Source organism: Silurus meridionalis, chromosome 7 (genome assembly GCF_014805685.1).
Source record: "Silurus meridionalis isolate SWU-2019-XX chromosome 7, ASM1480568v1, whole genome shotgun sequence".
In the NCBI taxonomy this organism is placed as follows: Eukaryota; Metazoa; Chordata; class Actinopteri; order Siluriformes; family Siluridae; genus Silurus; species Silurus meridionalis.
This window is the reverse complement of record NC_060890.1, coordinates 12,691,849-12,713,546: the sequence shown is the minus strand read 5'-3', so window position 1 is coordinate 12,713,546 and position 21,698 is coordinate 12,691,849. Positions and strand designations below refer to the sequence as shown.

Here is a 21,698-nt window from a genome sequence, read left to right as displayed (position 1 = left end):
TAATTATTGTGAGAAATCATTAACATGATCAGTGTCTTCACATAGATTAATATAATTAATTATTAATAATAACTCATAATTAAAGGTAAATTGAGCAAATTTGTTATTTCAGAAATGTGTATCAAACTGGTAGCCCTTTACATTAATTGGTATCCAAGAAGTAGCTCTCAGTTTCAAAAAGGTTGGTGACCCCTGCTGTAGACGCTTACAATGAACCCTCTCTGCTGCGCCATACAAATATCACTATTCCATATCAAGTCGTTTATTTTTATAGCGCTTTTCACAACAGACATTGTCTCAAAGCAGCTTTACAGAAATCAACAGTCAAGGTGAACAGTGGGCATTTATCCCTAATTAGCAGCCGTGGTGACTGTGGCAAGGAAAAACTCCCTTAGATGTTATGAGGAAGAAACCTTGAGAGGAACCAGACTCAAAAGGGGAACCCATCCTCATTTGGGTGACATCAAGAGTGTGATCATTAATCTTTCAACAATACAGAACACTGGAGAGTGAGAACTAACATGAGTACTTGAGTGTGTGATTATGAGTAATGTTCTTTCTAGTCTTTTACAGTCATTATGGTTATAAAACTAGGAACTACTGAGCAACTTATAAAATAGCTCAACATTTGTGATCATCACAGATCCAACACCAGCTTCTCCATGCCAGAGCCTTTAAACACTCCAGGAGGTCCAGTGTCAAAACTCCACAAATGTAGTGGGATCCAATTGGCACTGGTACGTCTCTAGATGGTACAGGATTTAATTTACAAAAGTGTCATATTTTGCTGAATACCTTCATTAAATTTAGTCATAGTATATTCTTGATGTTAAAAAAAGGAAATGTTATAGATCATATATCAAACAAACCCCATTTCCAGTGTTCAAATAAAATGCAAAGATTTATTTAATGAATCAAGTTCAGAATATTAACAGATAAATTACACATTAATATATAAAGAAATCCTGACAGTGATCATGCAGATTAAAATCAATCGTAGCTTTATACAGTACTCATTGATAAATATTTCAAATTAATGGGTTGGTTTTCAAATGGAGAGCAAATTAATACATTAAAAAAATTAAGTGAACAGGAATGTATCCATCGTACACACATGGGTTACTATAAACGACATGTAAGAGCTTTTATGCATTTAGTTTATGTTCTTAAAATGTATACTGTCCACAAATCACCAGGACGGTTACATTTATAACAAAACTTTTGAAGTTTTAAAGTTAAATACAGTAAGGTTTATGATTAAATATAAAAAAAAAGGCTAAGAAGTTAAAAGTGAACTCAATAACTCACATGTAACAAAGAAAAGTAGTTCTCGTTATTTATGAATAAATAGTTCTATTGTGGTTCGAGTGCCTGTTTGTGTGACTGGATTGATATCCGTGTTCCCTGAACCCTATTAATTACAAAAGTAAGAAAATAATAATAATAATAATAATATTATCTTAGCTAACTGGTTTAAGAATAAAAATGAAAAATGGCGTTTAGCTTTCAAAGTCCTCCAGACCAAGTAAAACGATTTTAGTGGTGTTCTGGAAGAGAGCAGCTCGGTTCTGTTGTTCTCCTTTCTTGACCCAGTGGCCATATATGCGGAAAGCACAGCCATCGATGAGTTTGCGTACAGCTCGTAAAGAGTAAGGGTCTCTCATTAGGAGCTCTCGCGTCAGAGGTCTGGCCCGGTTGTAGCGACAGTACATACGGATACAGGACAAGACGGTCAGGATTAACACCTAGAGAGATGTAATAATAGACATGAACAGGATTCCCAGGAATTCAAGACTAATATTCAGCATTATAATTTGAAGTGTATATCATAAGTAAAAAGATGAATGTAAATAAGTGTGGTCTAAATTTACCCTGAATGTCTTTCTGGGGCTGAAGCGACGAACGTCCTCCTTTTGGTACTGAAGGAAAAAGGGATGAGTTAAGGCTTGTTCAGCTGTTAGACGAACTGTGGGATCCAGGACTAAAAGCCTTGAGATCTAAGGATGAAAGCAGTGTGAGAAAGAAGATTGAATTGAACAAACTGGAAAGAAATTTACACACTCATTATCCACTTCATTAGGAGCAAGTGCTCGTCCATTCAGTTATCCAATCAGCCAGTCATGTGACAGAACTGCAATGCACAGGTTCACTAAAACTGGACAAGTGAGGAATGGAAAATCTGAGAAAAATTAGCTGAGAAAACTGTAACCCACTGTAGTCAACGTGTTGCATTTTCTCTGATGCTTTTCTGCTCACCACCATTGTAAAGAGTGATTAGACTGAGTGATTAAACTCACAGACCTTCAGTTGCTCACAGAAATGCAGTTTCAGTCACTGGATGTTTTTCACACTATTCTGTGTGTGAAAATCCCTGATCAGCAGTTCATGCACTACTGGAACCAGCAACCGTCACAGCAGTCTGAGAACTCAAGTCCGAGATCACCCTTTCCCCAAACTTTCCCCACTTTTTCTAGCTTTTCAGATAATTATTAAATATGACTTCTAAGTGAAATTCGTACCAAGTCCTTGACAGTATCAGACCTGTCATCCCACTCTGGAGAGCTAAACTGATACCGACCCTCCATGATCATTCTTAGCATCAGCATCTGTTTACGGTGCCAGAAGGGTGGAGATCCAGCAAGAAGAGTGAACAGAATCACACCACAGGCCCACCTGAGGGAAGACAGTTAGCAATTAACAGGCAGAAACTACCACAAATACTATCAAGTCTTTTCCCCCAAAAAATTTGATCTCCTAGAAGAAAAGCCATGGTTTTATTTTTTTGATGGTCAAAATCCACTTACAAGTCGACCTCTTTTCCATATCCTTCATGTGTTTCATCCATTGAGCATTTCAGAATCTCTGGTGCAAGATAGCCCGGAGTACCACACAGCTCTAACACAAAAGAAAATTAAAACCGGAATGGTATTTTATATATGGGGGAAAATCTGGATTATGGTACTGTTTTAACAGCATCTTACCTCTCAGCTTTTGGTCAGGTTGTAGCTGAACTGAAAAGCCAAAGTCAGATAGTTTAATATGACCCTGGTCATCCAAAAGGATATTTTCAGGCTTGAGGTCTCGGTGTATGATATTAAGGGAATGGAGATAGTGGACTGCTTCCAGGAGAGCACGCATCATACTTCTAAATGTGGAAAAACAGCAATTCATCAAGGAAAGAGATTTTTTTATTTTTTTAAGACCATAATGGCTGTCAACACAAACCTGGTCTCCTTTTCACTGAGAGTGACTTTTTCTGTTAAGTAGTCAAACAGCTCTCCTCTTCTCATGCTGTGATGGAAATGGAATATGAACAAAAAGTATGGCAGTTAAAGCATTCCTACTTGATCTTGAGGTAAAGTACCAGAAATTTCTAATAACTACCCAATTTTCTGCTACTTTACATTTTCTTGTTTTGATGATTTACATGTTTGATGGATTGGTTTAACCTACCACACATTGTTGCACTTAACATCTAAAAAAATAATCAATATTGTTGGGAATAAAACATGTTTTTACAATGGAGAGAATTGTATAACTTTCTGAATGTGGCTGCTTAAAAGACCCTGAATAATGCAGGAATAAAGATGAACATTGTTTTCATGGTTATTATTATTATTATTTCTATAGCATTCACTACATAATCAATTAAAATAAACAAAATGTAGTTGTATTAAACTGATATAACTTTACTTTTGGTTATGATGTGACAGAGATACTTATCAGTTCAAGACTCCTACAGTGTCAAAATGATATAATCAAAATTGTCACAGTTTTACAATATGGAGGGTTTTCCCAGGCCATCACACCTACTGAATATGTTGTTCCATAACTAAGGAAAGTAGCAGAAAAAGGCATTATGTAAACCATTACTTACAGGTCAAAAACCAAAAAGATAAAGGTTGCAGATTCATAGGAATCGATGAGTGTAACTGAGGACAGAAAAACAGAAATCGTTTTGTTTTATCTTTCTGCACCACACTGCATCAGCTGTAACACAAAAAGTAAAAGTTCTAAAACTCACTGATGGATGGGTGTCCTTTCAGCACATTAAGAACATGGATCTCTTTCAGTGTTGAACTCTTCACCTCTTCCAACTGCTCAGCAGTCATCTTCTCTGCTGTAATCTCAATAATCTTAACAGCAAATTCTTGTCCTGTGTGCTTGTTTACACACCTACGCACCACGCTGCTTACCCCCCTGTATGCCGATATATGTTCAACATGAGCTTCATGCAAGATCAGCAAGAATATAGAGCACATGAATAATAATTATAGTACAGAGCAATGGAAAAAAAACTGACTTCTTCAGTTTACACACAAACAAAGTGTCCATTTAAAAGTATAAAATGAAAACATTGTGGACACCTGATTATTACTGCTATATGTGGACTTTTCCCAAACTGTTGCCACAAAGCTAGAAGCACACAATGGTAAGGAATGCCTTTGTATGTTACAGAGGTACAATTTCCCTTCACTGGGTCTAAGCGGCTTAAACCCATTACAGCATAACAATATCTCTGTGCACTAAGCAAAAACCCTTCAAGAAACTCCCCCCAGAAATTCCTCACAGAAAAGTCTAACTTGTTAAAACAGCAGTGGACTGACATTTGGAAATAGATAGTCAGCAAGCACACACAAGTGCGATGGTTGGGTGTTTACAAACTTTTAGCCATTTAATGTATATTCTGGATTAGTACACTCAAGGTGCTCTCTTATACTGGTTGCCATTTTATTTCATACATCACCATTTAGATGGTTTACTTTGTACGGTTATTTTTTGTAGTCAATTCGTTGCTAATCAACCCCCTCTACCCAATCCACTAGTGGAAAGCAACCACCAAAGGACCACTGCTGATAAGATATAATTTAGACCATGGACCAATTTCACTTGAAATGGTAGTGGCATGTTAGTGCATTGTGCTAGTATCAGTTACAGCAGCATTACATTTGTTAAACATTGCAGCTTTAAAAAGCTGATCACCAGTCACACATTCAACTTTAATGATTCCCATGGTCAGAAATCAGGCACTGACACATATAGGTATAGTCTCTACCTGCAGACCTACGAGGTGTCTTAAAATGTTAGGTGCATTTATTAAATGCACTAGACAGAATATACAGTGCCTAAAGCCACTAGCAAAGCAGGTGTACATGATGCACAGGTACTGGCAATATACAACGCCACTTCAGTGTCACTGCTGCCCTGAAATATGCATTACACATGGGCCCATAAGTATTTGGACAGGGACGAATTGAATTGAACGGAACCACAATAGATTTGAAATGAAGCAATCAACATGGGTGAACTGTAGACTTTCAGCTTTGGTTTAAAGAGGTTTAACAAATATATAGTATTAATTATTTAGAAATTACAGCCTTTTGAATTTTCACAATCCCTCCATTTTCACTAGGTCCGAAGTAATTGGACAAACCGGGCAGTTTTTGTTCAGTGTGGCCTGTTTCCTCAGAATTTGAAAAAAGATCAAAGAAATTAAAGACACCTTTATAAATGTGAATATAAAAGGTCTTCTGCAAGATACAAACCACTGGCAACACATTTGAAAACAGATTAGACCAGATTGGGCTTCACTAGAAAACATCTACAAAGTTTACTTAAGATACAGGAAACTAAGAATGAATTGTATGAGAATAATGGAAGAGTATGAAGAAGGAAAGAAAGGGATCATGATCTAATGACACTAATGTTGGCTAAAGAGACTTGGGGTACAGTTGCTATGTTGGAACAGGTTGGAACAAGAAATCCTAATGCTACAGTCTACAAAGAAATTCTAGAGAATTTTGTATTTTCAACTTTCTGGCAACATGATAACACTGTTGCATAGGTAAAGGCTGTAGCAAAACATACAAAAGACTAATTTTTTTTATTAGACCCATCTGTCAAAAATACACATTTTTTATTTTGGTTGGTAACAAAACTTTAAAATGCTATGACAGATCAGTGCAAGAAATCCTGTAGGTTTTACTCACTCACCTGCCAATGACTTCCTTTGATTTATACTTCTGGTGGAACTCTTTGGCTCCCACCCAGTGGGGCATTTCCTCTCCAAGCATTAGATCACGAGTCATCGTCACAACCTGAGGAAACACATAAAGCTCAACCAAGATACTCATGTTTCTTAAAAGCGATTCCTCTGTGCTCTGTTTGATGGTTAATAGCTTCACTTTCCTGAAGGTGATGTGCCTGGAAACTTTGTGACCTTCTATGACCCCTCCCAAAAACCTTTCCCATGAGTGCACACTAACGTTACACTTTTGCACTTTTTAGTTATTATATTTACCGTTTAATCATTACATAAGGTGTACTAGCTAGTTGAATTTGTAATGGATTTTAACCCAAACTCATGCAGGCCTATATGTAATGTCTCTTGGGAGGTCGATGAAAAGTTCACCGGAATCACGAGTTTTATAAATAGCCAGAATATTATTGTACACGTGTAAATAATGAGCTTAGCATTCAAATAACTGTATTAAACTGTTCTGGGGTGAAGTTGAAGTTACAATTATAGGGGTCTATGAATAAATAGATAAATAATTGAAGCCACTAACCTAAATTACTGTCAAACCATCAAACAGGCAAAAAATAAATAACTAATTAAAAAAAAAATATATATATATATATATATATATATATATATATATATATATATATATATATATATATATACACACTCATTAAGAAAAGAAATAGATAATTTCAAAGCATGCTTACACAACTGCAGGGCTAGTTAGATATAACTAAACTAGCACGTTAGATATAACTTCTAGGAAAACAAACTATTGATACGCGCTGTACTTCTCCCGGCTCGCAAACAACACACACACTTTACTCACGTGTAGTTCACTAAATCATACCCGTCATTAGCTGGAATAATATATCCCGATATCTATTCAAGGTAAACTTCTATCAAACTTTACACCATCGCTAGCCAGCTAGGGTTTCCCTGAGATTGTCATTCGCCCGCTAGCAGAATAAACATGTACCGCGGAACTACAGGTTCTTCTTCTGCTGTTCATCTCAGTCCCACTGTAGCTCACTACTGCCACCAACGAGCCTGGAGAGGGGGAATGCAACATCGTTTATTCAGTGACAAACATTTTTTTCAAGCAATAATTGACAAAAAATGGACGAAATGTACACTGCAACTTTATTTGACTTTTCCTCAGTATTGTGGTCATATAGGTGGAGAATAATGAAGCTTGTCGTGAGTGAAGGAGGGCGCACAGGACGCCTGCGCTGAGGCTCTGTGTAGCCTGCCGACCATGTTGTTATTGTAACTGATCCCCATTGTAACCCTGCAAAAAGCAGCAATTCAATACATCTTGATCAGTCACCCTTAATTACCGCTGAGACATTCTGATCTCTATACTATTACACTGCACCAGAGCATCTATTTCGTGGCGAGACATTTGCAAGTAAGTGTTTTTTTTTGTTTGTTTTTTTGTTTTTTTTATATTTATTTTCTCCCCTCAGCCCCTTCATGATGTGGTTTTTAATCCGTCCGCCCGCTTGACGTGCGCGATGTGCCAGAGGAGCAGCTACTGCACCCGGGGCTGTAAGTGTAATCTGCGCTAATGATCACCAGCAATGAGGGGGGAAAAACAGACATCTCCTGCAGCCTGAGATTTCTCTAAATCTACAGTGTATTACACCAAGTCAACATGGCGGGGGATGCTTTGAATTCCACTGAGAAAAAGTAGCCGCGTCGTCTTTAGTTCTCTCATCTATTTCATTTATAACGCGAGCCTGCATTAATTATGACAGTCTTATTTCAGTGCAATAAATACTTTTTGAACAAAACACTTCTAATATATTTGACCATAATGTTGGAGATGTTCCAGATGTGCAGTATATATATATATATATATATATATATATATATATATATATATATATATATATATAGATAGATAGATAGATAGATAGATAGACGTTACACCAGTACTTACAGGTACTTTCCATTTTTTCCTACACTCTCATCTCCCAATATTTATTGCTCAGATGAGATTTTGCTCAAGGATTGAATTATGTACAAAACTAAATTCTAAGCAAGATTTAAGTTGGGATCATGTGAATGATTAATTTTGCTCTATCATTTTCCTCAGGTGGGGTCACAGTGGTGGTACAGCAAACATCTGCATGTTCAGTGCACCATAAACTCAGTCACTATAGTTTTGTATGATCTTATGAGGAACTTGGATTAAAAGTATTTTTACTTTTCATTTAAGTTTAATTCCATTGAAACGTGGACACAAATCCACCCTGAGTACATTACACTATGTATAATTTTTGTAATTAGTTAGCAACAAGTAATATGTTTTATGTAGCCATTACACATGAACTAGTAAACTATTAAAGTCTCTATACACTGGGGAAATTAACACATTTTTAGCAAAATGCTTTCCAAACTTTTTCATACGTGGTGTGTGTTATATTCTCATGGCTGGGTTGGGAAACTGTCACAAGGCTGCAATGGACATGCAAATCATGGATTTTTTTCAAAATAAATTTACATTTAGCTAAATAGTGTTCCTTTTCCTTATGCATATAAATGTGTTTTATTTTCCTGGTTTTTCTGATTTTCTCTGACTTCCTAAAAACATCCCATGTGGTTAATTGGCTGAACTGCCTCTAGGCTTGAATAAATGAATACTGTTTACAATCTATTCCCAAAACACACATGATAAGCTAAGAGTGATCCTGACCTGGATAAAGCCAAGAATGAATGCATTGATAATATAGTAATAAAATGCTTAAATACAATACAATACAATGCAGTTGTGGAAAAAAGGAAAATGTATCTCTATTTGAAAATGTATTCACAAAACATATAATTAAACAAAAATGAAAATGAAATTGAAATCTGAATGTATCCTGCACCAACAATCAATGCAGAACAAAACCAAAACAACAATGGCTTGAGAAGCTTTTCTTTCCCTCTTTGTGCTGGTCGTCTTTATATACTTTATAGATTATAATAAAAAAATATTTTTTTGTCATTGGTTTGCAGTCTTGTATGTAGAGTCTGTGGTATGAGTCACAAGTTCAAGTGCCTATTGGTGACTGATGTTGCTGACTTGTCCATGCTTAAGACATTATTTTCTGGTATTGAAGAGTCTACACCATGCACTTAAAACTTAAAACGTCGAGATTGTTACAAAAAGACCGTAGTAATCAACAAATCGACTGATGAATTGAACATGAAAATAATTGACACCTCCCAGAACAGCTTGTGCACACCTGCTCTATCTTTATTCCTGTGTATTTCCAGGTGTTAAGATCTGTCAAGAACATGAGCCAGATGCCAGAGACGCCAGTTGATGCTCCTGCTGTAGTGACAGAAGGTTTGGCATTTCATTTCACTTTGTAATGAAACAAGGGACATTTAATACTCATTTTAAATCCCTGTCTAAAGCTGCGGCAGTGGACATGCTCATGCTTGGTCATTCTTCTGCTGACAGCACCTGCTGTTCCAACTGAAAGCAAGCAGCCAGCAGGTGGAAAAAAGCAAAACAAAAAGAAAGTGGAAGAGGTGGTAGAGGAAGAGGAAGAAGAGTACGTTGTGGAGAAAGTCTTGGATCGACGTATTGTGAAGGGAAGGATAGAGTATCTCCTCAAGTGGAAAGGCTTTTCAAAGTGGGTATACGTGCAATCATTTGTGGCACAGTGATTGTTAACTTATTCAGCTTGGAGAGGATTTAAATCCTAGTTGTAGTAAATTACAATGTTGTTTTGATGTATGCTGTCTATGTTTGGATTTTCAGTGAAGACAACACATGGGAGCCTGAAGAAAATTTAGATTGCCCGGATCTCATCGCAGAATACCTGCAATCTCAGCGAACTGCTAATGAATCAGGTGGCAAGCGGCGTGCCGACACAGATGGTGACGGAAGAGAGAGCCAGCTTAAAAAACGCAAGGATGAGGTAAGGATTCTGGAGAACAAGAAAATTCACTCACTGGGTAAGAAGCACATTTTGAAATACTCAGAGCCTAACTCCACTTCATGGGATAAACCATGTCTTAATTACCATTCCTTTAATTTAGCCAGAGAAACTCAGAGGCTTTGCTCGTGGGTTGGATCCCGAGAGGATCATTGGTGCTACAGATTCAAGCGGAGAACTTATGTTCCTCATGAAATGGTGTGTATGGAGCTGGATGCCTGGTTTAAAACTGCCTCACCTCAGGTCCTGGATTAGATCATCCAGTTCCTGTTCAGTATCACTTCGAAATCTAGTGATCTCAAATGAAGTGACTTGTAAAAGCTTTGTTTTGTTTTTTGTCATTCACAGGAAGAACTCTGATGAGGCTGATCTTGTTCCAGCCAAGGAAGCGAATGTAAAGTGTCCACAAGTTGTCATTTCTTTCTATGAGGAGCGTCTCACCTGGCATTCTTACCCCACTGATGAAGAGGAGAAGAAGGATGAGAAAAACTAGGCACACCATTGGAAGCTATCGGGAATATTTACACTTTTAATCTTCTGAAGTAAAAAGGCAGCAAAAAGGTTTATTTGAATTTACACCACTGAAACACACAGCACCTCAGGCAATTAAAGAGTACCTGTCATTTACATAGGCTCTGGTATATTTCAGTCATAGTGCAGCTAAGTTTCAGTAGACTACTACTTTTTCTGTTTGTTTTTATTTTTATCTTGATCACGGAGATAGTTAGCAGCTGGGCAGCTTCTCTATCCAAATTGTGTTCTATAACCTGTGTAGATTACAACACTGGCCATTTCTTACCAGTTCCCAAAAGGCTTTCTTGAAATATATTCCTGTACGTCCTTTACATTGGACTGATTTAAACAAATTGCTGCCTTAACCAAAATTATATATAGAAAAAAGACAAAGATTGTTTTATATATTTTCCAAAAAACAAGCCAAGTCTTGAAACACCCTTAGAGAAATACATGTACAGTGTTTTTGAAATATAAGAGTCCCATCTAATAGTACTGAATAGTGTTTATTGAAATTCACTCTTACCAGCAAACACAAATCACTGTTTTGGTTATTAATGTAGGTGCTATTATTTAATAAGTTCTTTTTTTTCCCACAACACTGCATAAAAAAAACTCTATTAAATGTTTGGGGACATCTTGGTTTTTTTTCCAAACATAACCCAAAACTATGCAGTGCAGGAGATATTTAGAGACAAAAGTAATTACTTGAAAAGTAATACTCTGACATGTTCTTCCCTGCCTGTCACCTGGTATTAAGATGCATTAACATAATTGAGCTTGAGAAGTGAAAAATTCAATACAAGCACCCACTCAGCTTTACAAACCTCCACCAAGTCCTCCAAGAGCACAGCAGAGCATCTCTGAGGAACATCTGCAGACGAAAGTGTGTGCAGTAGTTGAAGCTGCTTTGGAAATGTTTGTAAAATTAACATTTAATCATAAATGTGATTTTATAGTCATCAAAGTCTATTTTTAGTTGCAAACTGGTGGTCGTTATTTATAAACACAAAAACAAAAAAAACAAAAAAAACGTTGATGTCCCCAAACCACTAATCATTTGCACAGTGAGTTTCTTGACTATTTTATATTCATACTTAATTACCATATTGTAAATCAAGTGTAGTGTCCATGTTTATGGGTTTAAGTTCAATTACCTGATTATGTTCTCTAAATCACATTTTTTTTTTTTTTACACTAAATCATTTTTGTCAGTTGAATAAAAGTAGGATTGATGTAGTTGTTCTTGTTTTAATTTGCATGTATAATGAAGTATTATACAATGTACGGTCTCTAGCATATGCCAAGGAGTCTGAGAATTATTTGGGGTGAAACTTCTGTCTTTTAAGGCACTATACTCTCTACATCTGTGTTTTTCTCATTTAGCATTTACATGCTCTATCTCGAACTTAACCACAAGGCAAAATATGACTTGAAAATAATAATAATAAAAAAAAAGTTTATTAACCGACCAAAAAAAAATAATTCCCAGATTGCCAGCAAATCTTTCAAAATCGAGAAGTGAATCAAAATAAAATAGGTGTCAGAAAGGCCTGGTGAAACACAGAGGGCCAAAATATTTTAAAATCAAAACAAGACATGAACATATTTACAAAACAAACAAGACACAAAACAAATCAGTGCATGGTGACAAGTAGTGACAACATATGACCAGGAGCTATTTTAAGCAGTTTCCATGTCTGATCTTTTGTCGTTGTTTAAATAATTTAATTGATCTACTTCAAACCTATAGAATATCTTAAAAGGTTCTCTCATCAAAATAATGGTGACGTTTTCTCCTTGCATATTGCAACAACCAGACCATCGTGTACAGAGTGCATTTCCTGACAAACCCCTTTTTATGAAATTGCAAAGTCACTTAAATTTGAAGAAAATCTAAATGTATGCATGTTGTGGCTATTTCAAATACACATTCAAACATTCAGTTTATACTTGACAGACTGTTGATGGGATTAAACACTGCTTCACGTGCATAGTTTTGATGCCTTAAGAATATGATCTGAAAGCCAGTGGCATTCAATCTTGTCAGTCAGTATGGCTGCTTTTAATACCATATATAATTATACTTAATTCAACTAACTTTAGATTTTCAATGACCATTTTTTTCCCTCAAAATATGAAAACCATACTGGCCCAGAATGGATGATTATAGACGCCTTATCTAGGTGAACTGCTTGATGTTAATATGTAGCTCTCTGAGGCCAGCCTCCTTAGCGTTCTGTGACATTACACCTTTTAATTGGTTATCATTATAAAGATTGAGGAAAGTGCCAACGAAGCGCTTTGGCAGCGTACACAGCGATAATACAAAAGCTGTTAACTTCTCAAAGTGTGTCTGGAAATAACAAAAACAAGACATGTAAAAATGTCTATTTGATGGGGTGCCATTTGTATCAGAAGGTTATAATCGCAGTTACAGATGACCAATTCTTTTTCAATTGAAAAAAATTGATATAATTGGTTTTATATATTTGACAGGATAATAACTCCACGCACAGGTGGCGCTGCATGTGTGCAGTGTAGATGTGATCAATGGAAACTGGTAAAAGTGAAAAAACAATGAAGATGGATTCATCTAGTGAAGATTAAAGCTCTCATTAGTGCTTAAGCTCCATTTAGAAGATGTTACACATCACATGTATGCTAGTCCCCTGAATCAACCAAAAGCGACTTTTATGCTGCCTATAAGAATGATCTGATTTCAGGGGTACATGCTAAGCAGCATTTTAGGTCTCCAGGTAAATTTTTTTCACTAAGCAAGAACCTTGTAGTGTTAAGAGTTTGTCTGTTGAACAGGGGAGGTTCCACAAGTAAAGGGGAGTGGGGAAAAAGTGATATTCACTTCACACTTTTACACATTGGTTCATTCAAAAAAGGAACTGCAACAGAACTATGCTCTAATGATGTGAACATTAATTCCGATTTTCTCATTATTTCAGAGTAACTTGTTCAATGACAATCAAACAGAAAACTACTGCAACTAAAAGAAAATGTCTTGGAGTGAGAACTGTACTTGGCACCTGTTGCTTGCACAACATAGCAGTCCGGTACTACATCAAAAACTAAGTCTGAAAAGCAGGTGATCAGCTGTTATTCAACGTAACTCTGTACAGTTTTTTTTTTTTCATGGTTGTTTTGATTTTTTCTTTTCTTTTAAGAACGCCCAAGTGCAAGCAGTGAAATGCTTCTGACAGAATTCAGTAGGAAAAAAAATTTAGGCCCTGTAGCTTATGTAGCAGTTTATGCACGGAGAGAAAAACTATGGAAAGAAGAGAAACGACTGCTAAAGACTTGAAAGAGAGCTTACATCCAAGCGACAGAGATGATTTACAGCAATGAGCAGAGCACAGAAGCTGATTTATTAGCAATGCAGTGTGCATCTTTACTCAGTATTTAATTTTCATCTCATTCATACCAGCCGCAAACACTACCTCAAACTCATTCTTAACCGTTATACTTTGTCCAACTTTTCCAAACTCCATGGCAAGTGGTATTAATACCCAAAGAAACCTGTCAGGTTTCAAATGTAATTGTCCACAGGACGTGTCATTTCCTTATGTTATGTCATGTCATTGTGATCACATTGGTAATGGTACAGAAATGACCACTGTGATGGAACAGGAAACAAAACATACACAACCATTTGGTTACTGAGGGTATGCTTTCTTTTGCATTCGTTTTCTCAGCACAAAAGTACATCTTCCAACTTCCGAGGGATACGCCACCATCTTCAGAAACAAGGGCGCTCCTCTTTAACACTAAAGGACTATTGGCAGGGTATTCACATACTCCAGAGGCCAATACTAAAAAGCCCTATGGCTGATCAGCAGCTAGCCTTGCATTCTTTTTTTTTGTTTGTTTGTTTTTGGGATCTCGATGGAGATTAAGGTCATTCCTCAATTTGTCCTCAGATTAGCCAGTGTCTCCACAGCTATGGTTTGCCTCTTTTACTCTTCTTAGATTCAGTCAATTTACCATTCAGGTCATACTCCAAGTAAATTAACAGAAAATTGGAACTTTAAAAAGCAATTCTGCTTCATATTTCTGGAGAAAACATTTGAACCAAAAGAAAGAAAAAAGGAGAAAACCTAATGCAGGAACAACACTGACAGTGCAATTTTCTTTTCCTTGCTAGAATCTTCTCAAAGGAAAAATAAACATCATTTACTTCCACCGTATAGTATTTTTGTGGTGGAACCTTGGCAGCAAAAGAAAGAAGCAGGACCTCACTTCTTTTTGTCCTTCTGTTTCTTCTCAGGCTTACGACTTTGCTCAAGCGTCATGCTTCGAGGTGTAATGAGCACGCTACCATCAGCACTGTACTGCAGGCAATACTCGCTAGCAGGATATGGTCTGCCTTGTTCATCACGCAGCTGGCTGAATACTTCCTGATAAAGGTTTTGCACCTTCTGCTTCATCTGCCTGATACAGCGCAGACATTCCATCTTCTCCTTCAGCAGCCGGGCTTTGTCACGCCGCAGATCCTGCACACCTTGCTCAAGGTTGATGATGGTGTCCAGCTTGCGTTTGCGGCAGTTCTGCGCAGCCATTTTGTTTTTCCCACGTCTGCGGATATCACGAATGAGAGAAAGTTGGGCTTCAGTGAGATGGTGTTTGGACAGAAGCTCGTTGAACTCTTCAACAGGAAGGTTGACAATTTTATCATTGGAAAATGGAATTTTCATGGCTTTGGCCCGACGTTCGTCGCGGCTCGACTGCTTGTCGATGAATTCTCGTGCTGGATGAATCTTGGTTTGTTGCAGGTGCTTATCTCTGCACTTTTTACTGCAGGATCCAAGCATCTGTGGCTGCTCAGGGTATGAGGAGGCCAGTGGCAGATTGTAGGTGTGGTTGTGATTGATGCTGTCCAGCTGTGGCAGGTTATGAAAATGAGATGGGTCCTGATAGCTCATGCGGCACAGCTTGCTATATTCAGGCTGGTAACCTCCAACAGCTCCCTCCTCTGCATCGGCCACCACTTCAGAATCTGTGCTGTAGCCCACTGCACCTTCCTCAGAGAAAGTGGCAGAAGTGGAGGAAGAAGATGCAGCTGAGGAACATGATGTCTCAGAATTGCTGGGAGAGACAGGGCTGTGTCCAGAATCCAAAGACAATCCAGAGTCTGAGTCGAGCTCATCTTCTAGTTGTGAGGCTTGAGCCTGACTAAAGCCTTCCTCCATTGCAAGATCTAACAGGCTAATTTCATCCAACATGGACTCTTCCAGCAGGCTAACAAATGGATCAGGCAGCGCTGGGGAAGAGGTCAAGTTGTTGGTGCTGTTGAGTGGTGGGAGAAACAGCCCAGTAAGATTTGTGACTCCAAACGTTGAGTTGACATTAGATGAATTGCTGGCGGAGAGCCTAACGAGAGTAGGCCGCTGCCCAACAGAAGGATCTAAATCTGGGTTGAAAAGATTGGGAAGGTCCTGACTGCAGCTTGGGAGGGATGCCTGATGAAGACTCACATCCTGGTTAATGAGACTGGATTGTGCAACACCAAAACTTGACATTGTGCCCAATTCGCTGGCGTTAGCAGGAGTGTCATTCGTGTTGTTGTTGAGATTTCCATTTTCCGGCGCGTTATTCACCTCCATTTCCTTGCGGAAAGAGGTGACAAATGTACTGAGAGATTCTGTCAAATTTAAGCATCTATTATGCCATAGGATTATAAAGAATGTGCAGAGAATACAAACCTGCAGCTCCATGATTGCCATTATGTCCTGCCATTGCTGTTCCAAGTCTAAAGGTGCATCAGACTGAGGCAAAGGGGAAGACAGCGAAAGCCCCTGGGATGTCGAAGGAACATTTTCGGCTGGCTCACTCAGTTGAGGGGCAGCTTCTGTACCCTGGAACTTTAAATTGAACAAGGAAAAACAAACAATAATTAAAGGAATCACTTTCTTAGAAAGAGAAAAGTTAAAAACAATAAATAAATACAAAAAAACAGTCATGATAATAATAGCATTAGTATTAGCAAGGATCTGGTACCTCCGATTCCTCTCCAAAAGGGAAGGTGGCCTCCAGAAGCCTCAGACATTCCTGTAGAGACATTGATGTCTGTGTGCCAAGGCTGGGGAGCTAGACAGAAAGATAACGAGAAAGGTTATTGCCTCTGCAAGGTCAAATTGCTTGAGCTGTACATGATCTTTTACCAAGACCCTCTAGATATTTCCTACATGAATTACATAGACATGTCAAGTGAAATTGACAAAAAGTTGGTTATTTATTTTGACATTAATTATTCATTGCCGTAAGTACAAATTGACCAATTAGACATGTTTACAAGCTTTTAAAGCAATTATTTCAGCAATTAAAAATAGGTTTTTAGTTAAAATTAGAATGAGATGTGTGTGGCCAGATCTATGGATCCTAAACGCAATATGGAAAACGCTGCTGCTGCTGCTACTTACTGCAGAGATAAACACCAGCCTTGTGCACTTCAGTCTTGCTTAACCCAAGTAGTATAGAAAGCTCAAACATTCAAAATAAAATGACAACACTAATAATCATAATAAACAATAAAGTGCTACCTCCTCAGGTATGCTCTCTCCGGTCTCTCCATCCACAAGAGTTATGCCCTGACCCTCCTGCAAATTGATTCCATTTCTCCAGTCCTCCTCCCGTACACCTGCCTCCTCGTTTGTCTCATTCGGTTTATCTGCCTCACCATCCTTCTGCCTGCTGCTGTAGTTAAACACTTCCCGTCCAGCTCCGAGGTCAATATCCTGTCTCCAGAGGATATCTATAAGGTCTATGTCCTAGAGAAAAATATGCAGGACCATACTGAGGTCAGAAGACTAAAGTAAAGGGCTTGGTCCACATATGTAGTAAAAAAAAAAAAAAAAAGAAGAATTTTGTCTGACATGGGGGCAAAGTATGTAAAAAAGTGAGCATCACACAAACACAATAAGCACCGGAAATGTTTTCTATAGTGTAATGAACTGTGAAGTCCTCCCAGGTCATCTTCAGTGACACATTAATGACACCACTATAATAAGACCAACTGTGAAGCAATAGATATGTGGCACTCTTTGGCAGGCAAGCCAAATTAAAACTAAAAAATTGACATGTTAACTGATTATTCGCTACCTGGTATTTTAAAAATGGTTACCTAACTTATACCATGCCTGCATCTGATATTTAATCCTCTATCGCATCAAACTGACCTAGATTCTAAAATGGATTGGACCTCATGCCTTTTAGGTATTTTCCAGCTGCAGTTGCTAAAAATAAACACTAACACTATGAAACTTTGTGATGATTAAGGGAAAAAACTGACAAATACAAACGGGGCGTCTGCTCTCCTAAAAGCTGCCTGCTTTGTATTCTTAAGGATTCTTTTCGGCAATAGTATGCTATGCATATACATAGCTCCTATTAACAATAAAAAAATCATAGACAATGCTGGTAAAATATAGAACATGCCATTTGTATAATCCTAGGTTAGGAGGTACAAGAAAAAAATACATCACAGGCAGTATGAGACTGCTGCCACACCCATTGAAATTATCTCAAAATGCAGCAAGATTTAGCATTAAAATTTACCCACACAAGTAAAAATAAATCAGTGCCAACAGATTCAGAAAGCCATTATAAAACACTCCACCTCTTTAGAAAGCTCATCAACGCTGTCCCTGCTGCCTTGTTCCTCATTGGCCTCGGGGGCCACAGCACCCAAACTGTCCTCTCCATTAAGGTTGTAGGATGATTCAGAAGTGCTGCCGGCCCCTCTCATGGCCGAGGGTTCAGGGCTGTTCACGTCCTCCAGGCTGCCGCCATTGTCCAGAGCAATGGTGGGACTGGACTGGCTGGTTGCAGACACCACAGTCTCAGGGTCACGGTGAACCAACCAAGCGTTCAGCTCAGTGCTGGGCACACGCAGGTGATCCAGAGAGCGCACCTGATTCAGCAGCCGACGAATGGCAAAGAAATGATCCAGGTCCACGCTTTTCGGATGGATGCCATAGCCGTCCAGGGTGTTGCGCAGGTTGTGGAACTGTGTCTGTGTGTAGGCTGAGCTCGGGCCCAAGATGATTTCACGGAGCGGGGGCAGCTGACTGTTTAAATAGGTGTCCACGTCCACCCGCACCCCAATGAGACTCAGGAGGATAGTGAACTGAATCAGACCCTCTGTGAAGTACTTTTTCAAGTAAAGCATTTCTTGGCAAAGGAAATAAATTGAAAAGTTAAAAACAAAACTAAAAAAAAAAAAAAAGAAAGGAAAAAAAAAACGCACAGAAGATTTACACTAGATCTAACACTTACACACTAAGTGCTTTATATCATAAATAACTAGTAAATGTCAAGCAACCATTACAAAAAAAAAATAATAATGGGGGTTTACGAAAACATAGGCTTGTTTAGGGAAATTAAGGGGGGAATTTAAGTTCCTTTGTCCTCAGTTTCAAGTGTCTATCCAGTCAGATGCTTAGATCCCACCATTTAATTTTCAATTACTTCCTGAAAGCTCCTCCGATCTGCAGATGACAAAAAAAAAAGAAGAATCAGCACAAGTTCAGGGCCAAATGTACAGTGAATTCTTTTCAATCCCGTCCCCAAAAGCTCTTATTCCTCCTGAGAGTTTGGTATCTTGCAGTTCTGGCGTTAACGTACATTAATTCCTGCCTCCCTCCTCTCCGTGCCATCACGAGCCCATCTGCCGACTAACCTCCTACACGGCCAAACAAACAGAATAACACGAGCGATCCTCCTCAAGAACACAATGAAATCATGGAAAACCACTTAAATATCGGTTTCTGAACAATGCCGGCGGTCCAGACGTCTATTAACTGTCTCCCGAATAACAAACAAAACGCTATTTATATGCTTAACATCCAGGAAGTGCTCTTTCCTACTTCCGCTATCGGCAATCACCAACAACGTTAGCAACAAGTGGCGCAACAATATCTGATTGGCTGAGGAGCTTCTCGCGAAGCAATGAGAAGCATCATGCGCCGGCGTTTCTCGTATCCCCATCAATGAGAACGCTCCAGGGGCGGGCACTGAGGCGAAAAGCTAGTGAGGACCCCGAAAATATCAAAACAACTCCGAGGATCTTATACGCCTTTATGTATTAATGCGGTACAGACACCAATACGCGTATAAAATAAGTTCTTCCAAACGCTACAAGATTATATACAGTAACACGTATACATTATACATTAGCAACGAACGACAATTAGCCGGCTAGTTCCCTTGTCCCAGACAGGCTAACTGGCTAACCTAGCTATTCAGCCAGATTTAAAAACCCTCCGTTCATACTTACACAAAGTGTTTAGAGATAAAACAGCCGGAAATATCTAGACGGCACTCATAAGCAGTGGCCACTTTCTTGAAAGGAAAAAAAAAAGATCGTTTCTTTCCATAGAATTATTTAATGTTATCGTAAGTGCTGGCTTGAATGGCCCACCATGACTTGCAAAATTTCTCCCTTGCCGATAAGTTCCCTGACAGAGGAACACGTTTTTGATAACGCGCATGCGTAGAATATTCCAGGGCTCACGTCTGAATGAGATCATTAATCAGGAAAAACAACAACGATCACCGCCCCTTTTTACACGTGTAATAATATTGGACTCGTGTAACTCACTTTACTACATCAGAAAATAAATAAAGAAATAACTGATCGCTTTAATTTTTTCAATCAGAGACATTTATATGGTTGTTAGCAAACCAACCCAAACATCACTTTAAATACAAACTGAAAAGTTTTTAAACCTCAGAAGAAGGGGAAAAAATCTTTAGTTTTTGACAGCAGCATTGTGTCAAAATGTTGATATGTAATGTCAAGACAAATAACTCTAAATATTGATATTTCAAAATAAAATTCTGAATTAATATACATACAATCAATGAGATTTTTGCTTAGAAAAATGTATTTTTACTATAGGCATTGCTCTATTATCATATGCCAATACTCTTTTTTAAGAAAAAATAATATAGTCATATAATCTATAATATAATCTTACATAGGGAAAAGCTCAGAAATAATAACTATTTGCTGGCTTTGTAGGTAATTAGCAGCCTGGTTTCATAGCTAACAGAGAAATCGGCTCAAATTGATTTATCAAATGATGAATTCATACAGTACACAACACCTGTTTTTCCTGCTGAACACAGTGTTCACATTTTCTCTAGCCAAGTTAAAATATACTGAAGAATTAATAATAATAATTATATTACAACAATCATCAAGCCTGGATAAATGGGGAGGGTTGCGTTAGGAAGGAGGAAAAGGAGAGAAAGAAGAAGTCCACAAAGACAGCAGGGAAAGGAGAAGTGTAGGAGAGTGGAAGTCAGGGTGGGTGCTTTCAATGTTGGTACTATGACTGGTAAAGGGAGAGAGGTAGCCAATATAATGGAACGGAGAAAGGTATGTTGTGTGTTCAGGAGAACAAGTGGAAAGGGAGTAAGGCCCAGGAACATTGGAGGTGGGTTAAAACTGTTCTACCATGGTGTAGATGTAAAGAGAAATGGTGTAGGGGTGATTCTTAAGGAAGAGTACAGTAAGAGTGTAGTGGAGATGAAGAAAGTTTCTAATAGTGTGATGAATGTGAAGCTGAAAGTTAAAGGGGTGATGATAAATGTCATCAGTGATTATGCTCCACAAGTGGGCTGTGAAACAGAGGAGAAAGAAAAATTCTTCTGTGAGTTGGATAAAGTGGTGGAGAGGAAAGAAAGATAAGTGATTGGGGCAGACTTTAATGGGCATGTTGGTGAAGAGAACAGAGGTGATGAGGAGGTGATGGGTAGGTATGGTCTTAAGAGAGGAATATAGAAGGGCAGATGGTGGTAGATTTTGCTAAAAGGATGGAAATGGCAGTGGTGAATACATATTTTAAGAAGAAGGAGGATCATAGGGTGACATATAAGAGTGGAGGAAGGTGCTCACAGGTGGACTATGCTCTATGTAGCAGATGCAACCTAAAAGAGATTGGAGACTGTAAGGTGTTGGCAGGGGACTGTGTAGCTAGACAGAATCGGATGGTGGTCTGTAGGATGGCTTTAGAGGAATGAAAAAAGAATAAGATGGTGGAAACTGAAGGAGGAAGACTGTAGTATAAGATTCAGGGAAGAGGTCGGACAGGGTCTCGGTGGTGGTGAAGAGGTGCTGGATGATTGGGCAACTACTGCAGAAGTGATAAGGGAGACAGCTAGAAGGGTACTTGATGTGACATCTGGAAATAGAAAAGAAGACAAAG

At 38.4% G+C, this 21,698-nt stretch overlaps 3 protein-coding genes across 5 annotated transcripts; 1 reads left to right on the top strand and 2 right to left on the bottom strand.

The window, feature by feature from the left end:
* Positions 1–882: 882 nt before the first annotated feature.
* On the bottom strand, positions 883–7,053 carry phkg2 (phosphorylase kinase, gamma 2 (testis)). Its single transcript, XM_046853378.1, has 10 exons — positions 7,005–7,053; positions 5,995–6,098; positions 4,025–4,200; positions 3,878–3,932; positions 3,226–3,291; positions 2,982–3,145; positions 2,805–2,895; positions 2,520–2,673; positions 1,872–1,997; positions 883–1,745 (listed from the first exon to the last, which is right to left on the bottom strand). The coding sequence occupies exons 1-10, from the start codon at positions 7,035–7,037 to the stop codon at positions 1,500–1,502; spliced, it is 1,215 nt and encodes a 404-aa protein (XP_046709334.1). The 5' UTR covers positions 7,038–7,053; the 3' UTR covers positions 883–1,499.
* Positions 7,054–7,104: 51 nt separating this feature from the next.
* Positions 7,105–11,715, top strand: cbx1b (chromobox homolog 1b (HP1 beta homolog Drosophila)). 2 transcript variants are annotated; one of them, XM_046853380.1, is made up of 7 exons: positions 7,105–7,436; positions 7,552–7,576; positions 9,293–9,365; positions 9,483–9,657; positions 9,786–9,945; positions 10,067–10,161; positions 10,312–11,715. In XM_046853380.1, the coding sequence occupies exons 3-7, from the start codon at positions 9,314–9,316 to the stop codon at positions 10,454–10,456; spliced, it is 627 nt and encodes a 208-aa protein (XP_046709336.1). In that variant the 5' UTR covers positions 7,105–7,436; positions 7,552–7,576; positions 9,293–9,313; the 3' UTR covers positions 10,457–11,715. The 2 variants fall into 2 exon arrangements, with proteins under 2 accessions (XP_046709336.1, XP_046709335.1); XM_046853379.1 differs by lacking the exon at positions 7,552–7,576 and having other exon boundaries at positions 7,106–7,436.
* Positions 11,716–11,915: 200 nt separating this feature from the next.
* nfe2l1b (nfe2 like bZIP transcription factor 1b) lies at positions 11,916–19,966 on the bottom strand. Of its 2 annotated transcripts, none has more exons than XM_046853375.1 (6): positions 19,763–19,966; positions 18,104–18,974; positions 17,028–17,255; positions 16,486–16,575; positions 16,191–16,349; positions 11,916–16,094 (listed from the first exon to the last, which is right to left on the bottom strand). In XM_046853375.1, exons 2-6 carry the CDS (start codon positions 18,653–18,655, stop codon positions 14,724–14,726), a joined length of 2,400 nt encoding a protein of 799 aa, XP_046709331.1. In that variant the 5' UTR covers positions 18,656–18,974; positions 19,763–19,966; the 3' UTR covers positions 11,916–14,723. The 2 variants fall into 2 exon arrangements, with proteins under 2 accessions (XP_046709331.1, XP_046709333.1); XM_046853377.1 differs by lacking the exon at positions 19,763–19,966 and adding an exon at positions 19,111–19,375.
* Between the last annotated feature and the right edge of the window lie 1,732 nt (positions 19,967–21,698).